Below are 22,382 nucleotides of genomic sequence, written 5' to 3'. Positions count from 1 at the left end.
CTGGAAGGAGTTGAAGGAGACAGTATGATAGACTATCTGGAGCAGTGGCTACGCACTGAGATTGCTCCGGAGGGCCTGACGCCATTCTACACTTTAGAGCGAGCGCACAGGGTGCCTGCCCGCCGACCCCTGGGAGGCTGCCCAGGCCTGTGGTGGCTGGCCTGCTCCACTAAAAGGACAGGGACCTTCTGCTACATAAAGCACGCACAGCCGGCCCACATAGAGTGGACAATAGCAACGTGTCACTATTCCCGGATTAAACTTTTGAGGTACAGCGCCATCGAGCCTTGTTCCTGGCGGTCAAGAAGGCCCTCCGGGATGAAGGCATTCAATACTCCCTGATGTTCCCAGCGCGACTGCGGGTATCATTGGATGGCAAAACGTTCTTTCATAATGATCCCGATGAGGCATGGAGCTGGTTGGAATCCTACCGAGCCGAAACGGGCGACGCAGGAGGTACTGAGGGACGGACAGCGGAGGTACCGCAACCGCGCCGTGCAAGGTGCTCCAGAAGACGACGCCCTGGGACACAGAGGCCTTCCACAACTCACACGGAGAGAGAGAGGTCAGCAGCGCTGCAGGCCGTGACAGATCTCGCAGGCGAGCGGCACGACGCTGCTAAGAATGACAGATTCCGAAAAGGGGTCAGCGGTGACGGATTCTGATGGAACAGATGCAGGGAGTGTTGCTCTGCCGCACATCACACCGGGGACAGCGGACAAGATCATTGATGCCTAAACTTATGCAGTGGCTCAAGTGACTAGTAAGAGGGGTCGGCTGATCCTGGTGTTGTTGCCCTCAGAGGGGGGTATTGGGAGACATTAAATGATTCGGCAGGCTTAGATGGGGGATCGTTCAGGATATGTGGCTGTCCACTCTCCCAGGGGGGTTGGAGGTTCCTTTATAGTGGGGTTTGGCGTCTGAGTACAGTGAGGCTATAGACCAGATCTTCTTGGCGTTGGGCTCCCCCCATGGTTTCGCACTTAGAGCAAATATCTGGTAGCTACCATAGGAACTATTAGTGGATTATTCGGTTGGGTACAAGCTGTTTAGAGCCTGTTCTGGGGGAGGGGTGTTGGGGAGACTTGGGGGGTTGTTTTTGGGGTAGTTAGTGCCACCGGTGCGCCAATGCAGGGAGTGCAGTTGTGGAACAGGGATAATCCCCATAATGGGGTCATTACCAGAGTTAAAATGTATTACGGGGGATGCATACGATGATAAGACACCATAGGGTTCATGCTTATTTGGTGCGTAGAGGGGTGCAGATAGCTTTTCTCCAAGAAACCCATATGGACCGAGTTGAAGGCCAGGCACTGCAGCACCGTTGGAGGGGGCAGCTTTTTTATACAACGTATTATGCTTTTGCTAAGGGTGCACTGATTTGGGTGAGAGCGGGGGCTCCCTTTCAGCCGACCCAGCAACTAGTGGATCCCAAAGGGAGGTTTGTGGCCGTTATGGGACGGTTGGATGGGAGGGACGTGACGTTATGTAGTGTGTATGCCCCTAATGCAGAACAGAAGTCCTATTTTGCTAGGCTATCAGGGAAATTAGCGTCCTTCCTGACCAGTTCAGTGCTCTTGGGGGGTGATTTTAACTCTGTCACAGATACTGAGCTGGATAGGTCGCACCCGCCATTACCCCAGACACCCATACATAAGCTTTCGAGAATCCGGAGGGATTGGCAGGCCGAGTGGAGACTGATAGACACGTGGCGCGCGCAACATATAGGGGAACAGGACTACTCTTATTATTCTGCCCTGCATGACTTACATGTGCGACTGGATGCAATGTTGTGCTCCCCAGATGTTTATGCATTGGTACGCTATAGTGAGTACCTGGCGAAGACAATATCAGATCATAACCCGCTGCTCCTGGTGTTGACATGGTCTCGGGAACGGCCTGCTATCCCCACCTGGCGTCTACGCCCGGAGGCTTTGGAAGACCCGGTGTTTCGCACAAGGGTATTTCCTCGAGAAAGAGGGGACTGCATCGACCCTGGCTCTGGAGTGGGATGCATTTAAGTGGTGGTGCGGGCCTTATGTATTGCTAAAACAGCAGGAATGCGGAGAACGCTTTTGCAGGATACAGAGAGGGAGGAGCAGCGGTTGCGTCGGGCGGAAAGGGCCCACCCTGAGAACCCGAGAATTCAGGCTGAGATCTTAGCCGCAAGAGAGGGAGTGGCGACGCAAGTGGAGCGGTTGCGCTGCTTTGATCATAAGGTGTATTTGGCACGAGCACACGCGGAGAGAGATAAGGTGGGCTCCCGCCTGGCGTGGCTGGCCAGACCAGCTCTGAGGGGCAAGGCCATCCTGGCTTTGACCACCCCAACGGGAGCACCGGAATATACCCAGCGGGGGATTAATGGGATGTTTCTGGCATACTATGCGGAGCTATATGAAAGTAAGTTGCGGGATACGGGTGAAGGATTGAGCGAGTTCTTAGCTGGGTTAAGATTGTTGCGCCTTGAGGAGGACCAGGGGGTTATGTTGGGACAGGAGATCGCGGTGGGGGAAATACGTAGTGCGATAAAACATATGGCGCGCAAAAAAGCCCGGGGGCAGATGGACTGTCGGGAGGCCTGGGATTTAGGGAAATTGCCAGTTTCCACTCGAGAGGCTATCATTATCCCGCTGCTGAAACCAGGTAAGGACTCATTGTCTAGGTCGGCCTATCGCCCGTAGTCTATGTTAACAACGGATTACAAGATTTTAAGTAGGATTCTTGCGACCCGGCTTCTTCCCTATATGACGCACTTGGTCCATAATGAGCAGGTGGGCTTCATCCAAAGCGAACTACTGCGACCAACGTGCGACGCCTCCTACGGATTCTAGGAGAGGACCATGGCGACACCCCTGATGCAGCGGTTCTCTCTGTTGATATTGAAAAGGCGTTTGACAGCCTAGAATGGCCGTATTTGTACCGAGTCCTTCATGCGTTTGGACTTGGGGACTCTTTCGTAGGGTGGACGGAGCTCCTATATAGATCGGCGACGGCGCGTGTGCGGACGGGTGTGACGATCTCCTCGGCCTGCCGGATAGGGCGGGGCACGCGACAGGGATGCCCGCTCTCTCCGTTGTCGTTTGCCTTGGCCATTGAGCCTCTGGCCTGGTTGGGGAGATATTACCCTGGTTTATACCTCCGCGGGGACATGCAATTTTTTGCCCTCTATGCGGATGATTTGTTAATATTTCTCGCGAACACATCTGCGGCGTTGGAGGGCGCGCGGCTCTTGCTCCATATGTTTGGAAAGTACTCAGGGCTGAGGGTGAACTGGGCAAAGACCTGCTTGTTTCCGGTAGTGCCGACTGAGATGAACCCTTCCCAGATGGCGGGTGTTCGCTGGGAGCCCCACTGTCTACCTTACTTAGGCACCAACATTTATCACACCCCGAGGATTTGCTGTAGGGTAATTTGGGTCTGGCTATACGCGGACTTAAGGGCAGTTTGGCGTTTGAGTACGTTGTCGTTATCGGTAGCGGGGCGGGTGGCGCTCCTGAAGATGGGGGTGCTTATTGTATTATTTTCGGACATTGCCGCTCTGGGTGCCGGGCTCCATCTTCCGACAGCTCTGCTTGATGGCTGGCGGGTTTCTCTGGGGGGACGGGCAGGAGAAGGGTTGCAATGGCTACAATGATACGACCGAGAGCGGATGGGGGTATGGCAGTACCGGACTTCGAGTGGTACTATTTGGCAGCTCAGCTGCAGTGGTTCACGCAAGCTGTGGCTGGAGAGTTTTTGGGCCCGGATGGCCCAGAGGGTCGTTGGAACCCGCGTTAGATCTTATCCTTCATAGTGCTCCAGCAGAAGATGCGTCTTGAACCGCTGACTGCTGAGGAGCAGATGCTGAGGATGTGCTGGAACCGGAGCCAGCGTCAGGCTGGATTCACCCGCCCATATGCCCCGGAGATACCGCTGGGTATGTGCACGGCCTTCCCACATGGCGGGGATTGGACGGCACTGGCTAACTGGGAGGACCTGGGACTGCAAGTGCTAGGAGACCTCTACGAAAACGAAACCCTGTTGTCATTCCAGGCCCTACAGCACAGATATGACCTCCCGCTAGGGTATTATTTGCTGCACTCAGCGCTTGTTCTCGGCCATACAACGCTATTGGAGGACGGGACTGTCGCAACCACGAACCTCAATGGCGTGCCAATACGTGGTGATGGCTACGGGGACCTTTAAGGCTATTAAGTGCCTATACAGGCGTATGTGGACGGAGAACCTGAAACCATTGCGAGCGTTGCAGGGAAAGTGGGAAGTGGACCTTGGCAGGGAAATTCCTGAGAAGACATGGGCTCAGTTGGTTAGGAGGGCCTGGAAGACCACGAGGAATGCCAGGTTTCAATTGATACATTTTTACATCGTGCATAGAGCATATCTAACGCCAGCAAAGCTTAACCAATATTTCGAGGCGGCGGCTGCTCAGTGTCCGCGGTGTGGTTTGGAAGGGGCTCAGTTCCAGCATACGATGTGGGGATGTACGAGCTTGGGAACATATTGGGAGGAAGTGCTGGAACTATTATGTAGTATAACCGACTGTACATTAGACCTAGAGCTGGGTACTTGTTTACTGCATTGGTTCTCGCATACCGCTAAAACGAAAGTGACCAGTAGGTTCCTCGACTTGGGCCTCGTCTTAGCCAAAAGGGAGCTCACAATGTATTAGAAGTCACGGAGGGGGCCTAGTGTGGGGAGATGGCAGGCGGAATTACTCAAATGGGCGCCCAGTGAAGGTACACTTAGGTTGCAGCAAGCCCTACGTACTAATAATAAAAAGGCACAAGAGGCGGCGATGGCGTGGGAGGCCTTAGCTGCAATACTGCAGGCTCCAGACACAGATTCGGAGGAGGGGTCAATCTTGGAGGATCGGGGGATCCAACTAACGCATTGGAGCAAGAAGACTGAACCAATGCAGGAACAAGGTGGCGAATGGTAATCTCTAGTGGCCATTTATCCCCTGTACCGTATTAGTGTTGTTCAATACGGTTATCGTACTAACTTCAGAAACACTTTATTGGTCATAGTGCAGATCTACAGGCGCACCGGTGGTGGTGGGGGGAGGGGGGGGGGGAGGGTATTGAGAGAAGCGGCTTGAGATATACTGTATTATTGACAATCTATTGTTCTTGTATTGCTGTTTCTGTCATTGTTGGTTTAAAATCAAACTAATTAAAAAAAAAAAAATTAAATTGGATTCTTTCTTCTTGCGGAATGCTTGTATACAAGCTTCTACGTCCAGGCACAGCATTATCTTTTCTGCTGGGTCATATTGGACTTCTGATATTATGTTTAGTAAGTGTTTGGTATCCCTGACGTAGGACATGATTTTCGGTACCAGTGGTCGTAGGAAGAATATTGTGACAAGGACCAAGCCAATACCGGATACTATTGGTCTCCCAGGAGGTGGTGTCTTCCCTTTATGTATCTTTGGGATAGTATAGAACAAAGAGGTTCTAGGTTCTTTGTTATTAAGTTAGTCTCTCTTGTTTTTTGTCATCCAATCTCTTTCCAGCGCATTCTTGGTGATTTCGGTAATCGTTCTTTTGTAATCGCACTGTGGGATCTCGCTGGATTTTTCTGTAGTTGGATTACAAGTTCTTTCCGTTTGCTTAGCGACTCCAAAGCAGTGCGTTCCACTTTGCTGAGATGGTTATAAGATTTGTGGTTAGGTTGGAGTAACTCAACTTCTCTACTGACTGCTTGTTCGAAGGCCATGATTTCAGGTGGCATCAGGGATGGTGGTTGGTAAAAGGTGGACTTCTCACGTAGTGTGGTATATCCAGTATTCTTCTCTTGAGCTGGTTGGATTATTAAAAAAACTCTACACGGATCTTTCAGAAGAATTCTTCAAGTTCACAGCATATTCTGAACTTATCAATATGTGTGGTGGGAACGAATCCAAGGCCTTTATTAAGTACCTGATGCTCTGCCGTGGTTAATACTTCTTCAGTGAGGTTAACCACCAAATCTACTTTGTGCTCAGGCCCGCGACTTGCTCCTTTGTTTGGCTCCTTGTGTTCATTCTGGTGTCCTCGTCCCACTGGACACCTTGTTTCGTGCCTCTTCCACGTCTGCCTCTTTCCGCCTCGTCCTAAAAAATACTGTTGATTTTGGTTGGGTTGGTAGAAGGGCATTCCGTAGAATTGAGGTGGGCCTTGGTAGGACTGTTGATTGTAGGGATTTTGCCATTGGAATGGTTGTGGGTAATAGCCTTGGGTGTATCCACCACTCACTCCTTGGTCGTCGTGTCGTGTGACGCACATCACAAGCACCCGCCACTCACGCCGTACCCATTGAACGGCAGCAACATTAAGTGAGTTACAGTAACTGAAATGAGTTCCTGAGCTACTAAGATCCAAGAAACTACTATCTCCATCAAACCATGCGCATGTGAGACGCGCATGAGGAAATTGTATTCCAAACAGAGTTCTAAAATTTAACAACATTCCGACTGAGAACTACAGTTCCCAGCATTTCTGCACACTTTGTTAGCGCACTGAGGTGACGCCCACCTCACGCTGCACCCATTGTTCGGCGGCAAAACCGAGTGAGTCATATACAAATAGAGGGGCATTTCAAACAACTCGGCGCAGGAGCCGGGATCACGACATACCAAATAGGTTAACTACGGGGCAGGCCCTTTGGAGTAGTAAGTAGAGCATGGCACATCAGCGAAAGAGGTAATCTGGAATGTGTTTTGCAAAACGGATTCTAACGCGGAAGTGTTTTACTTCCATTTCTCACCCTCGTAATATAGAGTGTGACTACAAGGCTACCCATACATGATCCCGTTGAAAATTGCATTTCCCCCAAATTGAGTAAGGAAATATGTACATGTGCAGATTGTGTGACATGAATGTTGTGGACATGAATACAGACATAGTGTATGAGGTCTTTAAACGAGAGTATACTCATTTAAGAGTGCATCAGGCATTGCGATATGATGTGATTTGTAAATGACAAGCGATGTACTAGGATTAAGCGTTTTTCACTTATAAGTACGAATGTGAAAGCTATTAATTGTCGCACACTACCAAAAAGGTAATTTTGGAAATTGGATCCATTAAGGCTCCGCCAGTATGATCTAACAGATATGGATCATGGTGTAGGACGGACATAAGCACCTATGAATGATAAAGGTTCTTCACATGGGAATTGTTATTATAATGTGATGTTTTCCCACCTTCTTTTCTCCTGACAGGCGGATTTTTCCAATAACAGAGGAAGGGAGATAAGTATTCTCCCCACTTTCATTTTTATTACAAAGGTTGCAGCTTCCTGCTCCTTCAACATGTATATATAGGCAAAGAATACCTTTATTGACCAATTCCAGGGAGGGAATATTCATTGAATCCGGACTAAAGCCCAGGACTAATTTTGGGCCTTTCAATTTTGGGCTGAAACATGTTGGCAGTCTATTAGGGTCTTAGGACCAGAACATCCAAAGAAGACCCGTTTTTACCTTTTTTAATATCCACTACACCACCACCAATAAAGGGATACCTTGGAGGTGCAGTAGGATTTTTATCTTTAAGTCCCCCTGGCCTACATTTCCTAAGAGCTCCCTTAAATAAGGTTGAGCCCACCCTGACCTTTAGGAGTCAGGGTGAACCCGATGATGAAGCATGACACCAATAGAGTGTGTGAGGGTTAAATAACAAAAGGAAGTCTTTTCCTTTCCACCTTTGAGCGGTACATACCACCATAAGGAGTTTTAGAAGGCCTCTAGGAGCCGTAATAGGGTTTGGATACAAATTTGTGAATACAATTTGAATTGGTAGGAGGTATCTGCACCCCAACCACCTCACTTACCCCTTCACGTGGCCAGTGGGGGGCTCATCACTGCCACTATTGGGTTACAATTCTGAACAGACCTCGGTTTTTAGGTCTAGCCAAAGAAAGCGCATGCAAAGTGTCTTGTGAGACCTCTTGTTACCTTAAAAGGGGATTAGAGGTTGTCCACTGCTTACCATTGACTAGCTTCACTGTTACTCTCATTTGCTTAATTTTTATTCGTCAGCTCCCACAGTTCCTTCATCTCCATGTGTTCGTCCCTCCTCTGGAGCATGGATGCACATTACTTGTGTCCTTACACGGCTAATTATTTTCAGGCGCTACTTTTCTTTTTGTTTAAGCACTCAAATGGGCCTGTTTTTCACCTGTTCTGGTGACACTCTAGTCTATGTTCCTGTCAATGTCCAACTAAGACATTTGTCACTTTGCCTGACACAGGCACAAATTGTGTCAGCAGTCCTGTGAAATATGTCTACTTTCGAAAAAGCCGGAATGTGGAGTATGGGAGGATGATGAACAATTATATTAACTTTCAAAGATTACCTCAAGACCAAAGAGCCGGTATAGAATCTAGCACCACTTTTCCCAATAGAGAGGCCATCTGATGCATGATGTCACAACAGATCACTAAACCTCCACTGACATCACAAAAGAAGCTATCCTTCTAAAATGCCCATTGTAGGCAATGTCAGAACTAGAGGTCTGGGTTTAAAGAATAGAGTAGTATTCGCAAGCAACTCTCAGGGTAGTGGGGATAAGCAGTCAAAGGCTTTTCGGAGCTGTAATGTGGGAGACAAGAGTTTAGAACGCCACAGTCAACTGAGATAATACTGTCCAGCCCAGTTCTTATCTGTTGAATTAAAAGAAGGTGCTTTAATCACAGAGAATAACTTAATACTACACAGTGCAATTAGGGGAAGCAGAAACGGTTGTAATCCCGTCTGCGATATTTCCAGACGCACTACACCCTTCTGAACTATGTAACACACATGGAGGAACAGAAGTAAAAACGGCATGAATGAGAAGAGTAATCACAATAAGCATAAACAAGAAGAAGGGCAATATGGGAATTCACGGAATATTAACACACGACTGGGTCGTTCCTTATACAGTCACACAGGCTAAACGATTTGAAGGATGCAACAGCTAGAAGCATAAACTTGCAGACCCTGAGCGATATGGTCTAACATGGTATGAAGTATTTAGAAGCTGTTCATAGTTACGAGGGCACTGAGTAACTTAAACCACCTTAAGAAAAAGAATCCTTCAGGACTCTCCAAGGTAAACCACTGTAAGGTTTTCTTCGGCCACCTTCAGCTTAAAGATTACAACTGAGTATTGTGTGAGCTATTTGGAACGTATAAAGATAATCAACTGCTTAAAAGGGAAGCACAGATCCTACTTATAACATAAGGCATCAGGCATAAATATAATTTTATTCTGGTTCACATTAAAGCCATTGGGACTTGTGGGCAACAATTAACAAGCATTGAAAATGCAATAGGTCTCGCCCTCGTTTAAATTAAAGCAATTCTATTTGTAAGTAGGTGGCCTTTTAGCTTTGCTTTTATTAGTGTTTTTCAAACTTTGATGTACATAACATGCATATATGTATGCATGCATTTAAATTTATATAGATATGCAGATGTGTGTATGTATAATCTGCATATGTGTGCGCGTAGAGAGAGAGAGGTAGAGAGAGAGAGAGTAGAGTCGAGAGAGAGAGTAGAGTCGAGAGAGAGAGTAGAGTCGAGAGAGAGAGTAGAGTCGAGAGAGAGAGTAGAGTCGAGAGAGAGAGTAGAGTCGAGAGAGAGAGTAGAGTCGAGTAGTAGAGCGTGAGGAGTAGAGCGTGAGGAGTAGAGCGTGAGGAGTAGAGCGTGAGGAGTAGAGCGCGAGGAGTAGAGCGCGAGGAGTAGAGCGCGAGGAGTAGAGCGCGAGGAGTAGAGCGCGAGGAGTAGAGCGCGAGGAGTAGAGCGCGAGGAGTAGAGCGCGAGGAGTAGAGTGCGAGGAGTAGAGCGAGAGCGCGAGTAGTAGAGCGCGAGTAGTAGAGCGCGAGTAGTAGAGCGCGGGTAGTAGAGCGCGGGTAGTAGAGCGCGGGTAGTAGAGCGCGGGTAGTAGAGCGCGGGTAGTAGAGAGAGAGTAGTTGAGGGTGAGTAGTAGAGGGTGGGTAGTAGAGAGTAGTAGAGAATCCCAGCCGTGTGGAGGGCAAGCACATTTTTGTGGAAGCACAAGTCTTCAGCCCAATCAAAAGATGTACTCCTGACACCGAACAGGTGGGTGGAGCCAAAGCCCCTCTCCTGGTCTCCTGGTAGTGCTCACATAATTGTCTGGCAACAGCTGCGCTGTCAAGCCAGACTATAGCCAGACCATAAAAACAGCTGGCTTCTAAGAGCAAAGGATAACAGGCAGTGTGAGTTATCTCGTCCGTTGACAGGCTTGTCCACCTTTAATATAGGTTATTAGGCACCAAGAAGCAACTGGAAGAAACGGCACTTTTATCTGTAGCGCTACATTAGATGGCAATTCCCCACATTCTACCAGCTGGATAAAGGAGAAACCATTTATAGATTCCCAACTCGAATCTGACTATTGCATGTCATCTCAAACAGTGCCAGGTCAGTTTTACATTTTCCAAAAAGCAGCACTGTCTATTCCAACATGTCCTTTAAGATGACGTTTGCAATGATGAACGACCAAAGTTCAGTGCCCCCTCCCCTCCCCACCAGAATGAGGATCTCTACAGGTGCTAAGAAAGCGTTTACACTTCCTCCTCCAAACAAGCTTTCTCTCCCTCTTGCACAGTCTCTCCATTAACTTTAACATACTTCTTTTTTTTTTTAATCCACATTATAATTGCCACTGCTATTGGCAGTGTTAACACCGATAACAAGGATTCTGTGTTCGTGGAGGCTGACTACACCACACGCCTCAGTAGGTGTAAGCACCATTAAGCAGCGAGAGAAGGTGGTGCAAGTGGGCGGTGTGTGAAACCACACTGGTAGTGTGTAAAGCTGGCACTGCTGGAAATTGGGGGAAGCTAGCATAGTAGGTGGTGTCTGGCACAGATGGCAATCAATGAACCTGGCACGAGAATGGAATGTAAGAAACTGTCACAGGTGAGAAATCTTTTCAGTGATGGCAATGCGATACGTTGTCACTGGTGGGCAATGTAGTGTTCTTTGCTATAACAGCATGTGTATAGCACGTCATACCACAGTTGTGGCTCCAAAGCGCTGACGTGAAAAACTGGCGCTAGTGTAGGCCGCATCAGCAACCACATTGCTGACCATCGTGGGCAGTGTGGGAAACTGGGTACTGGTGGGAACTCTCAGAAGGTGACACTGGTAGGCACACGCAGACGGGCACACACAGCTAGCACTGGTGAACAGTGTCAGAAGTTTGCAGTAGTGAACAGCGCGAGGAGACGCTGTTAAGAGCTGGCACTGGTAGGTAGTGTGAAGACTGGGCACTGGTGATCAGTATTATTTAGTTGTCAACGGCTGACAGACGTGAGCGGAGTGAGGAGCTTGCACTACTGTGAGGACGAGAGTCAACTTTCAACCCAGAACTTTGCAAGTTTACTAATTTACCATAGTGCTTAGAGGCATTCAATGTGCAATGTGTGCTTCCCAAAAATATATCACCGATGAAAATAGAATTTCCTGACACAGTGGTCTTCGCAATTCTGATTTGCACTAGAATAGTGGAAGTCATAAGCTTGGTGGCATTTTGTAATTTGCAACATCAAACACAAGAGCGTGATATTTCACAATCTACAGTCTGAAAAGTAAAAGATATCCCAGTACAAAGTCAGTCAGTGTTTCAACGGTATAGAAACGAAGATGGAAGGGCTTCAATACACATTATGACATTTTAAACAACGAGGGGCATTCGAAAAACATGTTTGAAATATACAGCCATTTCTTTCAATTCAAAATTATACCACAATCTGGATGTTCGCGTTGACAGCGCTTTACAGTACGTATTTAGCACGTTTCTACGCATCCCCTGTTTTTATGCTGAAATGGGGTGTGTGGCACAGAGAGATGAAGTGATGTGTTCAGGATCACAAATTGGAACTCAGATATCCTGGGCAGCGCCGAGTACACGCACAGCCCGCACTTGGGGGCAGAAGGGCTCCTGCGGCGGACTTGTGGTTCAGAGGAGCTCCTTCGTTACTGAGAGCAGGGGACATAATTGCGGTATTGCTTGCGAAGGGTGGAAAACGGTCTGCTCTGTAGTGAGTTTTTAGGGGGCCGGTAGGTTGATGAAGTAGACTGAACTGAAGCTGGGCAGTAAACCTCACGATGAACTCTTGTGAACAAGTGAAGCTTCGTGGTGCTAAACGCGCTCTCTGGAAAGCGAAATTTTTCTTAAAACCTTTACGACTACCGGCCTTTGTATGTATACATCTATAGCTAAATATATATGTAGGTATAGAACCATATATACCAACATACATACTTAAACATTTTGAGTAAAACACAAGCCCCATCTGCCCCTCCCCTCTAGAGGCGCCAGTATTTATATTCTTGTGCTAATCTTCTCACCTAGGTGAGCAGCACGCGACGACAAGAGGCCTCGCTGGGAGCTGAAGCGCGCTATGGTAATAACTGTTAACACAGTATGATACAATGCTGGTGTTTGGTATGTTTGTGTACAAAGGGCACAACCATTCCCTTCCACGCTCTGAATTTAAGATACAGCCGCCCTACCACCCCCCCCTTGCCCCTCCCACTTTTCCGGCTTTTCCAGTGCCTGGCGAATCTTATGGCCTGCGAAGGGGTGGGGGGGGGGGGTGAAGCCATCCTGACATTCACAGCAGCAGAAATTAAGGAACTGTCTGTGAACAAACACTTGGGAGCAGCCTCGTGTAAAGGGCGTGACTCTGCTGACCCAATCAATGCCATTCTTTTGAGTGCGTCCAGGTTCACACGGGGCTGTCTCCAGCCACTCACCCAGAAACAGTAGGCTGCTAATGAGAACAACGCTGCCCTTTTATGTACATATTGCGCGTCAATAGTAGGGCACGTTTGATGCGAGTGATGACACTTCACGCCAAGCTGTATAGGCACTGACTCGGTGTCTGGGAATATGTATTTATATGTAAACAGAAATAAAATGTGCCTTAGTGTACACAACAAATGTTTTGCTTGGATCTTCAAACTGCGTCCCGACGTCCAAAATGAGAGGCAGCACTATACAAAATCATAAATTAAACAAACATCAGCTACTCTGCTGTGTCACATTACAAAGGTTTTTCTGTTTTTATATAGCCCGAACTCGACCTGAAGGAATTGGAGAGCAGGGTGGAAAACGGTCTGCTCTGTGGTGAGTTTTTAGGGGGCCGGTAGCTTGATGAAGTAGACTGAACTGAAGCTGGGCAGTAAACCTCACAATGAACTCTTGTGAACAAGCGAAGCTTCGTGGTGCTAAACGAGCTCTCTGGAAAGCGAAAGAGGACCGTGCTGCATCGGCCAGCCAACTTGGACAGGCTCGCCTGCTTTCCTTCTGAAGTAAAAGGTTTCTTGTCTTTATGGGGCCATGTGTTTCAGACACATGGCCCCATAAAGATAAGAAACCTTTTACTTCAGCCGGAAAGCGGACGAGCCCGTCCAAGTGGGAAGGGCGAAAAAGCCGAAAGTAAACGTCACAACAAGCTTTTTTCCAATGGCTGGCCACTGTTCAGCATAAACGGTGACGCCAGCCAATGGAAAAGAGGGGCGGGGCTTAAAGCCCTTTACTGAAACAGGCCTAAAAACTTTACATCTCGCCAGCGAGACTGCGCATGTGCGCAGCCCACACCAGCCGAGACCTAAAAAGTGTTGTTTTAAATCCCTTAACAATGTTGCAAAGTTTGTCATGAATTAATTAACACCACACGAGCCATCAGCTACTTTTTGAGGATGGACAACTTAGTGCTTTATTGAGGAAGTAATGTGGTACAATCCCGGAGCTCATGAGCAAAAGTGCTTTGATGCAGGCAACAGACCTGCCAACTTGAACAAAAACCTAACCATGCGAGGTGGGGGCAGGGCCTCATTCCGAGAAGTACCTAACAGGTACTCCCCGCCCCCCTCAGCCCCTCCTCCCAAAAAAAAAAAAAACTTGCCGAGGCTGGTGCCAATGTCTTGATATTTCACATCCCTTAATGGATGTCGGCAGTTCAAAGCCTCGGAAAACAAGCTAGAAATCTACTATTTAAAGTGGTTTTCAGCTCTTTTTCCTAACCATTGCAGTCATTAGACTTACTGTGTCTTCCCAATGACAAAACTATGAGAAAAAACAGCCCAAAGCTTACAGTCCCACCTCTTAGAACTATGTAATAAAGAGGCCCTTCGCCCTTTTAATTAGCAAGGTTGGCTAACGTTTCCTTCTTCATAATTTGATTTAGATTCTTATAAAGCGTTCTGATACCAATGGTTTCCTGGTGCTAAGCCCCAAGAAAAAACAATCCAAGAAGGTAGGCATTTATTGAAATAGATGGGTTTTACCAGTTTTTCTGAAGGCAAGATAGGGAACAATTTGTCTTAGAGCTGGAGGTAGTCAGTTTCACAGCTTAGCTCCCATGAGTCAAAAGAAGTGGCCTAACAGACTAAAATTTGTCAACTTCACCCTTGCTGTCTTTCCATTAAGACATTACATGAGCTGCTCGAGTCCCCTACATTCTATCCTGAATTTCTGTAATCTAGTGATCAGGATGTTGTGGTTCACAGCAATGTAGTTTGTCTTTACCGCTAAAATTGTTCAGTTAAAAGATGGACAATTCAGGAGCCTGAGAAAGACTCTACAGGTTCCAACATTATGATTTGTTTATTAAGGGTGAAAAACATAGTAAAAGAATCTAGCGAACGGGTGAGGGTTCAGGGACGGTGTTGTCCTCAGAAATAAATTAGGCAATATGTCCCTAAAGACAAGATTCAAAACAATATTTCAAAGTACATTCAATAATGAAAAATGACTCAAAAAGTGAGTTCAAGATCATTAATTTACAAAAACCAAGAACATTTATTTAAAATATTGAAAAAGAAAAGGCAGCAGCGGACTGAATCAAGCAATGGGCATATAAATCATTTGCCATGAGGCTCTCATAGCTTACGCAAAATACAGTATTAAGTCAAATCTGAAAAACAGTCCCAAAACGTCAGCTAATCAATAGACAATCGGACCACATCAATAGTAAAAACCCACAAGTATATGGCTCAAACCAAAATTTGAAGATTTTTACTGCCAATCCCACTATAGAAAATGAAAGAAACAGCAATGTCAGCATGGTGTGAGCTAAAGTATAATTATTTAGGGAAATCACATTTTAAACCATCATATCACTAACATCCTAACACTATCCCACTACATGAATATTGATTCGCTCCTTCTGACCTAATGGCATCCGGAGGTATCAGAACCAACTGGATACATAATCGAAACAAATCATGAATGAATTAAAGACAGTGTGCCAGCAGGAATGGCCAGGGAAAGTAGCAAAGGTTCTTCCTACGGAGGTTTCTTCAAGTACAACAGGTCATACAAAATAAACAGAGCACATTTTGCTGTGTGCAGCGTCAATGAGAAATAAAAACATGCAGTGATTCTTATTAAGTCAACAGTCATGTGTACAAGTATGTAACTGAGGCCTAGTTGGCACTAGGCAATAAAATCAGTTTTTTTAATACAAAATAAGTTTTTCGTTTCAATTGCAAACGGCTCAAATTATTAAGTAAATATAGGTTCCATTTAAAGAAACCTTCAACATTTGTGAAATAATAGGGAAAAGCAATGTGTTACCGAATCAACACCCCTGTCTGTCTCAAACACCTGAATTATTTATGACGTGTTTTGTAATCGAGTGAAACATCTGCTATGTTTGACAACATTGCACACTTTACAGAACTGTGGGATTTGAACTTAACCTAAAACATTCCTTAACAAGTCTGTGCAAACGTTTCTGCAGATAGGTGGGATAAAGTACGTCGTTGACAAGAAAGCCACAGGATGGACCACACTAGTTGCAATGAAATGTATACACTGCATCTAGAAAAAGATTTGCGCGCTGCTGAGCCAGAAAGCAACATGAATTGCTTACCGTAGCGCACTGTAGTACTGATTTCCGAAGGACTAAAGTGCTGACTCAAAGAAGAACGCTGAGGAATCTCCTGCAGGGAGCACTCCCACTGTCATGTGGCAGGAAGCAGAGTGGACTTCCTGCCTTCCACAGCTACCGGCCCTCACCTCGGACAGAGCCTCATCTGGCAAATTTTAACTAACACTTAATATGTATTTTGGATCATGGTTTCTAAGCCCATAGCGAGACTCTAATGCCAACGAACGGGCTGGTTGATAGAGAGTCCTTTGGAAGACAATATATTCTCTCCCCAGTTTTCTAATTAAAACAGTAGGCCGCAATAATTAAATGGATTTTAGCCACACAAAATCAATAGCAAAGCCGTTCTGGAATGCCGGAGTATTCAGGAATTCCTGAAAGGCTTTGCAATTGATTTTAATGGACTTTTGATTATTCACCACGATAAATCAATTTGGTCTTTGACAAACACCACCATCTGACAAAAAAGTATAGAACTAAGAATGTGAATTAAACAATGTGCTGTCCGCAAATAAAAGGGCCTGTAATGTCAGATGTAACACCCGAATTCCTTACAGACGTCATAGATGTTTGCTGGGTTCCAATTCCCACCCTTATGATTATTCCTTTACCCTGTCTGTGCAAACAACTTAGGTCTCTCGAGGGTGTCTGCACATCTCCACCTTCATTAAGTGCCTCATCATTTAACGTCCGTGCAACCACACCTCACTGATTGCATTCGCCATCGAAGCCCCAGAGGCACAGCCCTACTGCCCGTGCCACCATTCTTGCTACCTTTTGCCTTAACCATTTAACAGCTTAGCATCCCCATTCTTACCATCCATCACTACAACCGCTTGCGGGCTGTATGTAGCACCTTTCACAAACCACTAAACCTTTTTCATTCAATGCACACATTCTCGAGCTGTCCAATTTATCTCATACTTCCTATGCCCCGTCCTACCCTGCCATCCTGTGTCTCTGACTGTGTGCTCCTTTAGCCGCCTGTAAGTTAACAACCTGCAGCTCATCTACTCACCTTGAGGCGAATTTCATAGGTGGTGAAGCGGCCCCGGGCAACCCCTACGGTCTGCGGGTTTCCCACCTCGATCTCCAGGAAGTTGTTTGGTGGGCCATAGGCGTCGTTCAGGTTTTGAGGCTTGCTCATCAGACGGCGGGTATCTGCGATGGTCTCAGCCATGGTTGTCACGGCTTATATTGCCCTCTTTCGCCGCCCGGCGCTCCCCCGCACCAAGAGCTTCTACCTCGGCGGCCTCGACTCCTGCGGATAGCTGTACTGACAGCGACAATGCGGTCAACACCTCCTCCCACCCCACAGTCACACTGGGTCTTGGAAGAGAGCGGACGGAGAAATCCCTATCCAAAAGCACACCGCAATGGCGGCCATCTTGGAGTATCAATTAGCCCATTTCGTTTTATAACATCGATACGTATAAACAAAATACATCTAAAACAATTGCAGAGAAGAGTAATACCTTAAATAGCATTCATTATTTTTTTTCATAAATTTGAATTACATTTTTATGTTGGAATCGTTATTGTTGATTTTATATAAAACAATTGAACTACACAAAAAACATATGATTTATGTTATTTGAAAGCCGTCTCTGGAGAACTTATTTTGAATCGCCACTACGTTTAATTTAGCCTCTTAACATAACGGTGCAACTGTAGTCCTTCTTTGGTGACGATCGTACAGCTGATTCATGTACATTAAATTCTCACAATGAATCATGGGAGGAGAGAGTCTGCTGAGAGGTTCGCTGAGGCCCGAGTTTGCAGACTGCTGTCTGTGGTGTTTAGGTTTCCGCTCTACAACTACGGCGGTTTGAGTCCCAAAAGGTCGAGAGGTCCTATGAAATTAAAAACATCTGTGCATAGCTGAACATTTGAAATACGCGCCGCTATGGCAAGGAGCAGATTTTAAAATATCCCACTTGTTGCTCTGCAGTATTTGCTTTCCCAAAATCTTATTTTTTCTGACTCTTGAAAGGCTAACGCCTAGGAATCTCTCATATGAGTCCTTCTGCAATGTGACACGACGCTTTTTCCACTTAACACGGAATCTATAAAGTGTACCTCTCAAACTTTTACAATAGGCAGATTAACGGCAAGGATTGCAATCATTCACATACATGTCAACGTTTTAAAAGAGAAAAGTGAGAGATTAAAAAAGACTATCAGGAGACTGCGTTTCTCCCAATTACATCTATTGAAGGAGAGGCAATTTCATAAATTGGGTCTATTGGCATTTATGTGGCTTTGTCCGTGATGTAATGCAAACGTCATTTTCATTTGTAGGGATGCATTATAATCACACTCGTAGAACACATCCACATATAATCCTTTGTGTTAACCTAAGTGTTAGGACCTTGTAATGTAATAACGTTATCTATTTAGGCCACTGTATAGAATATGTGAAGAATTCATGTGAAATAATCAAATATAACCAGCAGAAAACACTAACAGAAGCACCCATGTTGTGCAACTTACAACTATTTATTATTGAATGTGTGTATTAATCGTGCCATTTTACATTTAGGTAGGCATAATAACCGAATATGCCTTATTCTCTAATCAGTTTCGTAAAGTTAATGTTCAATTTCTCTAATGTTAGCTGAATCTTGTAGGCCTGAAATACATTTTCCCGGAAGCTCTCGTATTAGAATTAACAGTGCTGAATTTCATGTCTATGGTGGATTTTTTTCTTTCTCTCGTCTGTGTTGTAGGTGGAAGAAGAGCCTTTGTTAGTTAGAATAGTCTTTGTTTAAGGAGTTAGGCAAGGAGAGAAGAGGATGCATTGGGAGTTAATGCCGATAAGGAGAACTGTTGTATTGTCTCACCAGGTAAGGCCTGGGAATCAAGGTCATCTTGTTGCTGTTCAGGAACATCGCCGTCCTGTGGAAAACAACCTATGAGAACGTGGTCTGATTGGATGGCATGCCCCGGAAGGAATCCTGGGAAGATACCTGTAATAGTGGAACGTTGCAAGTAGGGAAAGAGACCCACTTCTTCTTTGCCTTTGGAGAGAGAGCATCTTAGAACAAGCTCTGTCTCAGTAGCTTCATGCTACTTGATCCATTGTAGTGGAGAGACTTCTAAGGAAGACTCGACATGCTGACACCTTTACCTATCCTGCCCCGAAGAATGCTTAAGTAGGGATGTCATGTTAGTGTTAGTGAAGGGATAGATTAATGCTTTATTTCCATCAACCTTCGATGCAGGGGAACTAGGACTCATGCTTTTCGATTCTCTGCATCCTATTTCTTGAATTAATGGTTTTGTGTATTTTGCACCAACTCAAATTTATTCGCAGATTTAGCTTTATGTTGGTTGCAATGAATTTCTACACCCTTGTTTTGAGGTGTCTGTATGTACAGTTATTTTTAGCTTTGTAATAAATCAACTAACCTTACTTGGTGGTCTGTGGCTACTATGGGTCTAGAGAAACTGTGATTGAATTGATTGACATTGTTAACAACTTCTCTCCCCTCCACACTTTCATGCTAAGAAAAAGTACCATTGACTTGCGGTTCTAGAACAGATCTAGAACATACGGGGCCGGCCCCTTCATCAGTATAAAATACCGGGCAATTGTGCGTGTTCTGTGGTCATGGAAAGTCTAGGAGCTGGTACTGGAATGCCTCGGTTACTTACTAGTAATCTTCATTACCCTTAGTCTATCTTGTCCTCATCACATAGCTGCCAAGGTTTCAGATTGCTTACGTGTGACATTTTCATAATTGTTTTTGTAATTATGAGTGACATTCAAAGACTATGAGTGACACTTTCACGCTGGCAAAATTAAGCAACGAAGATGAGGGAAGCATGTAAATATCAGAAGTTACACCCATTTGAGGAACAAGAAACTCTAAGATCTTACCGCTGCAAAGCACCAGAAATGGAAGGGCTCTACATACTCAACAGTAAGTGGGGGTCTCGTGTCTCCAAATCGTGGGGGGGGGAGGCGGCCGTACTAGTAAGGAATAAAATCAGGACCCTCATATAAAATTTAGGGTAAACATGGTTTTGCACTCTATGCTTTGTGGAAAGAATTTTGTTTATTGGCTAATGTGTAGAACGTTTAATTTTGAAAACAAGAAAAGGTCACAGAATGACAAAAATAACATTTTCTTAAAACCCATTGAGCGATATTCAGAGGAGCAGACTCCCAGTAAATACAACATGCACTTTGTTTATTTAACCACCACAATGCTGGGAAAGTTTCAGTAAGGTGGAGGTCTAATGAGCTCTGTATACCCGGTTTGTTTTACGGCTGCCGACCTCACACTCAGTGAGTTTAGGCACAATGTTTGCAGTGACCAGGCGGTCTGTAGCAACAGGTCTGTTATGTGGCATATGGTTTACTATCAGCATGTCTCAGCCAAAGCAAGTCAGGCAAGGTCATCACCTGTGGCTCTTCTATGAAGCTCATGGCGGCTGCAGCGATCGAAAAACTAAAGTGCATACCGATCTCCAGTGAAGCTTCTCAGCAATACAACAAATAGGGTTGTGTTGTGGGAGTGCTCAGACTCCAGCACCTCAGGCAACAGCTTCTTAGTTGAGGTGCAGCAGCAAGCTGCACGATGTGAACGTGGGTACACTTTCACCTTTACCTAATCAGTGTTGAAGAATGCTCACAAACTTTCTGTCGGGGGCCAAAATTACAGTGTGGTTTGTGGCCAAGGGCCGCACTGGTAGGGGTGGGGTCAGCGGGGGGGGGGGGGGGGGGGGGGTCAGGCTAGAGTAAAAAAAATCAAACCTGTTTCAAAACATTAGGCAATGCAACAATGCTGTATTTCAAAAGCTGATGTAACTGCAAAGAGCAAATTTTGCTAATACATTTTTATTAGCAGACAATAGCAATCTTAAGAGGCATTGCATAGCTTCATCCACACTTTGACCCCAATTCCATCACAGTCTCTTTCTCTCTGACAGTCAGTGTCTCTCTCTCTCTTTCAGTCAGTCAGTCTCTCTCTCTCTGTCAGTCAGTCTCTCTGTCAGTCAGTCTCTCTCTCAGTCAATCAGTCTCTCTCAGTCAGTCTCTCTCTGTCAGTCAGTCTCTCTCTGTCTTGCTCAGTCCGTCTCTCTCTCAGTCAGTCCCTCTCTCAGTCTTTCTCTCAGTCAGGCAGTCAGTCTCTCTCAGTCAGTCAATCGCTCTCTCAGTCAGTCTCTCTCTGTCAGCCAGTCTCTCGCTCAGTCAGTCAGTCAGTCTCTCTCTGTCATTCAGTCTCTCTCTTTGTCAGTCAGTCTCTCTCTCTCTGTCAGTCTCTCTCTGTCAGTCAGTCTCTCTCTCAGTCAGTCAGTCTCTCTCAGTCAGTCTCTCTCTGTCAGTCAGTCTCTCTCTGTCTTGCTCAGTCCGTCTCTCTCTCAGTCAGTCCCTCTCTCAGGCTTTCTCTCAGTCAGGCAGTCAGTCTCTCTCAGTCAGTCAATCGCTCTCTCAGTCAGTCTCTCTCTGTCAGCCAGTCTCTCGCTCAGTCAGTCAGTCAGTCTCTCTCTATCATTCAGTCTCTCTCTTTGTCAGTCAGTCTCTCTCTCTGTCAGTCTCTCTCTCCTAGTCAGTCAGTCTCTCTCTCTCTGTCAGTCAGTCTCTCTCTGTCAGTCAGTCTCTCTGTCAGTCTCTCTCTCTCAGTCAGTCTCTCTCTCAGTCAGTCAGTCTCTCTCTCTGTCAGTCTCTCTCTTAGCCAGTCTCTCTCTGTCAGTCAGCCTCTCTCTGTCAGCCAGTCTCTCTTTCAGTCTCTCTCTCTGTCAGTCAGTCTTTCTCAGTCAGTCTCTTGATCAGTCAGTCAGCCTCTCTCTCTCTCTGCCAGTCAGTCTCTGTCAGTCAGTCTCTCTCTCTCTGTCAGTCAGTCTCTCACTCTGTCAGTCTCTCTCTCTATGTGTCAGTCTCTCTCTCTCTGTCAGTCTCTATCAGTCTCTCTCTCAGTCAGACTCTCTCTCTCTCTCTCTCTCTCTCTCTCTCTCTCAGTCAGTCTCTCTCAGTCAGTCAGTCTCTGTCTCTGTCAGTCAGTCTCTCTCTCTGTCAGCCAGTCTCTCTCTCTGTCAGTCATTCTCTCTCTCTGTCAGTCTCTCTAAGTCAGTCTCTCTCTCTGTCAGTCAGTCTCTCTCTCTCTCTCTCTCTTCCTCAGTCAGTCTCTCTCTCTATCAGTCAGTCTCTTTCAGTCAGTCTCTCTCTGTCAGTCAGTCTCTCTCTCAGTCAGTCTCTCTCAGTCAGTCAGTCTCTCTCTCAGTCAGTCTCAGTCAGTCAGTCTCTCTAAGTCAGTCTCTCCTAGTCTTTCTCTGTTAGTCTCTCTCAGTCAGTCAGTCTCTCTCTCTCTGTCAGTCTCTCTCAGACAGTCAGTCTCTCTCTCTGTCTCTCTCCGTCAGTCTCTCTCGCTCACAGTCAGTCAGTCTCTCAGTCAGTCTCTCTCTGTCAGTCTCTCTCTCAGTCAGTCAGTCTCTCAGTCAGTCAGTCTCTCTCTCTACTCTCTTTCCACTCTCTCTC

At 46.2% G+C, this 22,382-nt stretch overlaps 1 protein-coding gene across 1 annotated transcript in view; it reads right to left on the bottom strand.

Annotated features, from left to right (window-relative positions):
* The window catches only part of SNX3 (sorting nexin 3), a 212,474-nt gene extending 195,181 nt beyond the window's left edge, over positions 1–17,293 (bottom strand). The window contains exon 1 of the mRNA XM_085611206.1: positions 16,917–17,293. Coding sequence (XP_085467332.1) covers positions 16,917–17,078 — 162 coding nt within the window. The 5' untranslated portion in view covers positions 17,079–17,293. The remainder of the gene's footprint in view (positions 1–16,916) is intronic.
* Positions 17,294–22,382: the final 5,089 nt, after the last annotated feature.

Source organism: Triturus cristatus, chromosome 6 (genome assembly GCF_964204655.1).
Source record: "Triturus cristatus chromosome 6, aTriCri1.1, whole genome shotgun sequence".
Classification (NCBI taxonomy): Eukaryota; Metazoa; Chordata; class Amphibia; order Caudata; family Salamandridae; genus Triturus; species Triturus cristatus.
Note: the sequence above shows the minus strand (reverse complement) of the source record. Positions and strands in the feature narration are given on the sequence as shown.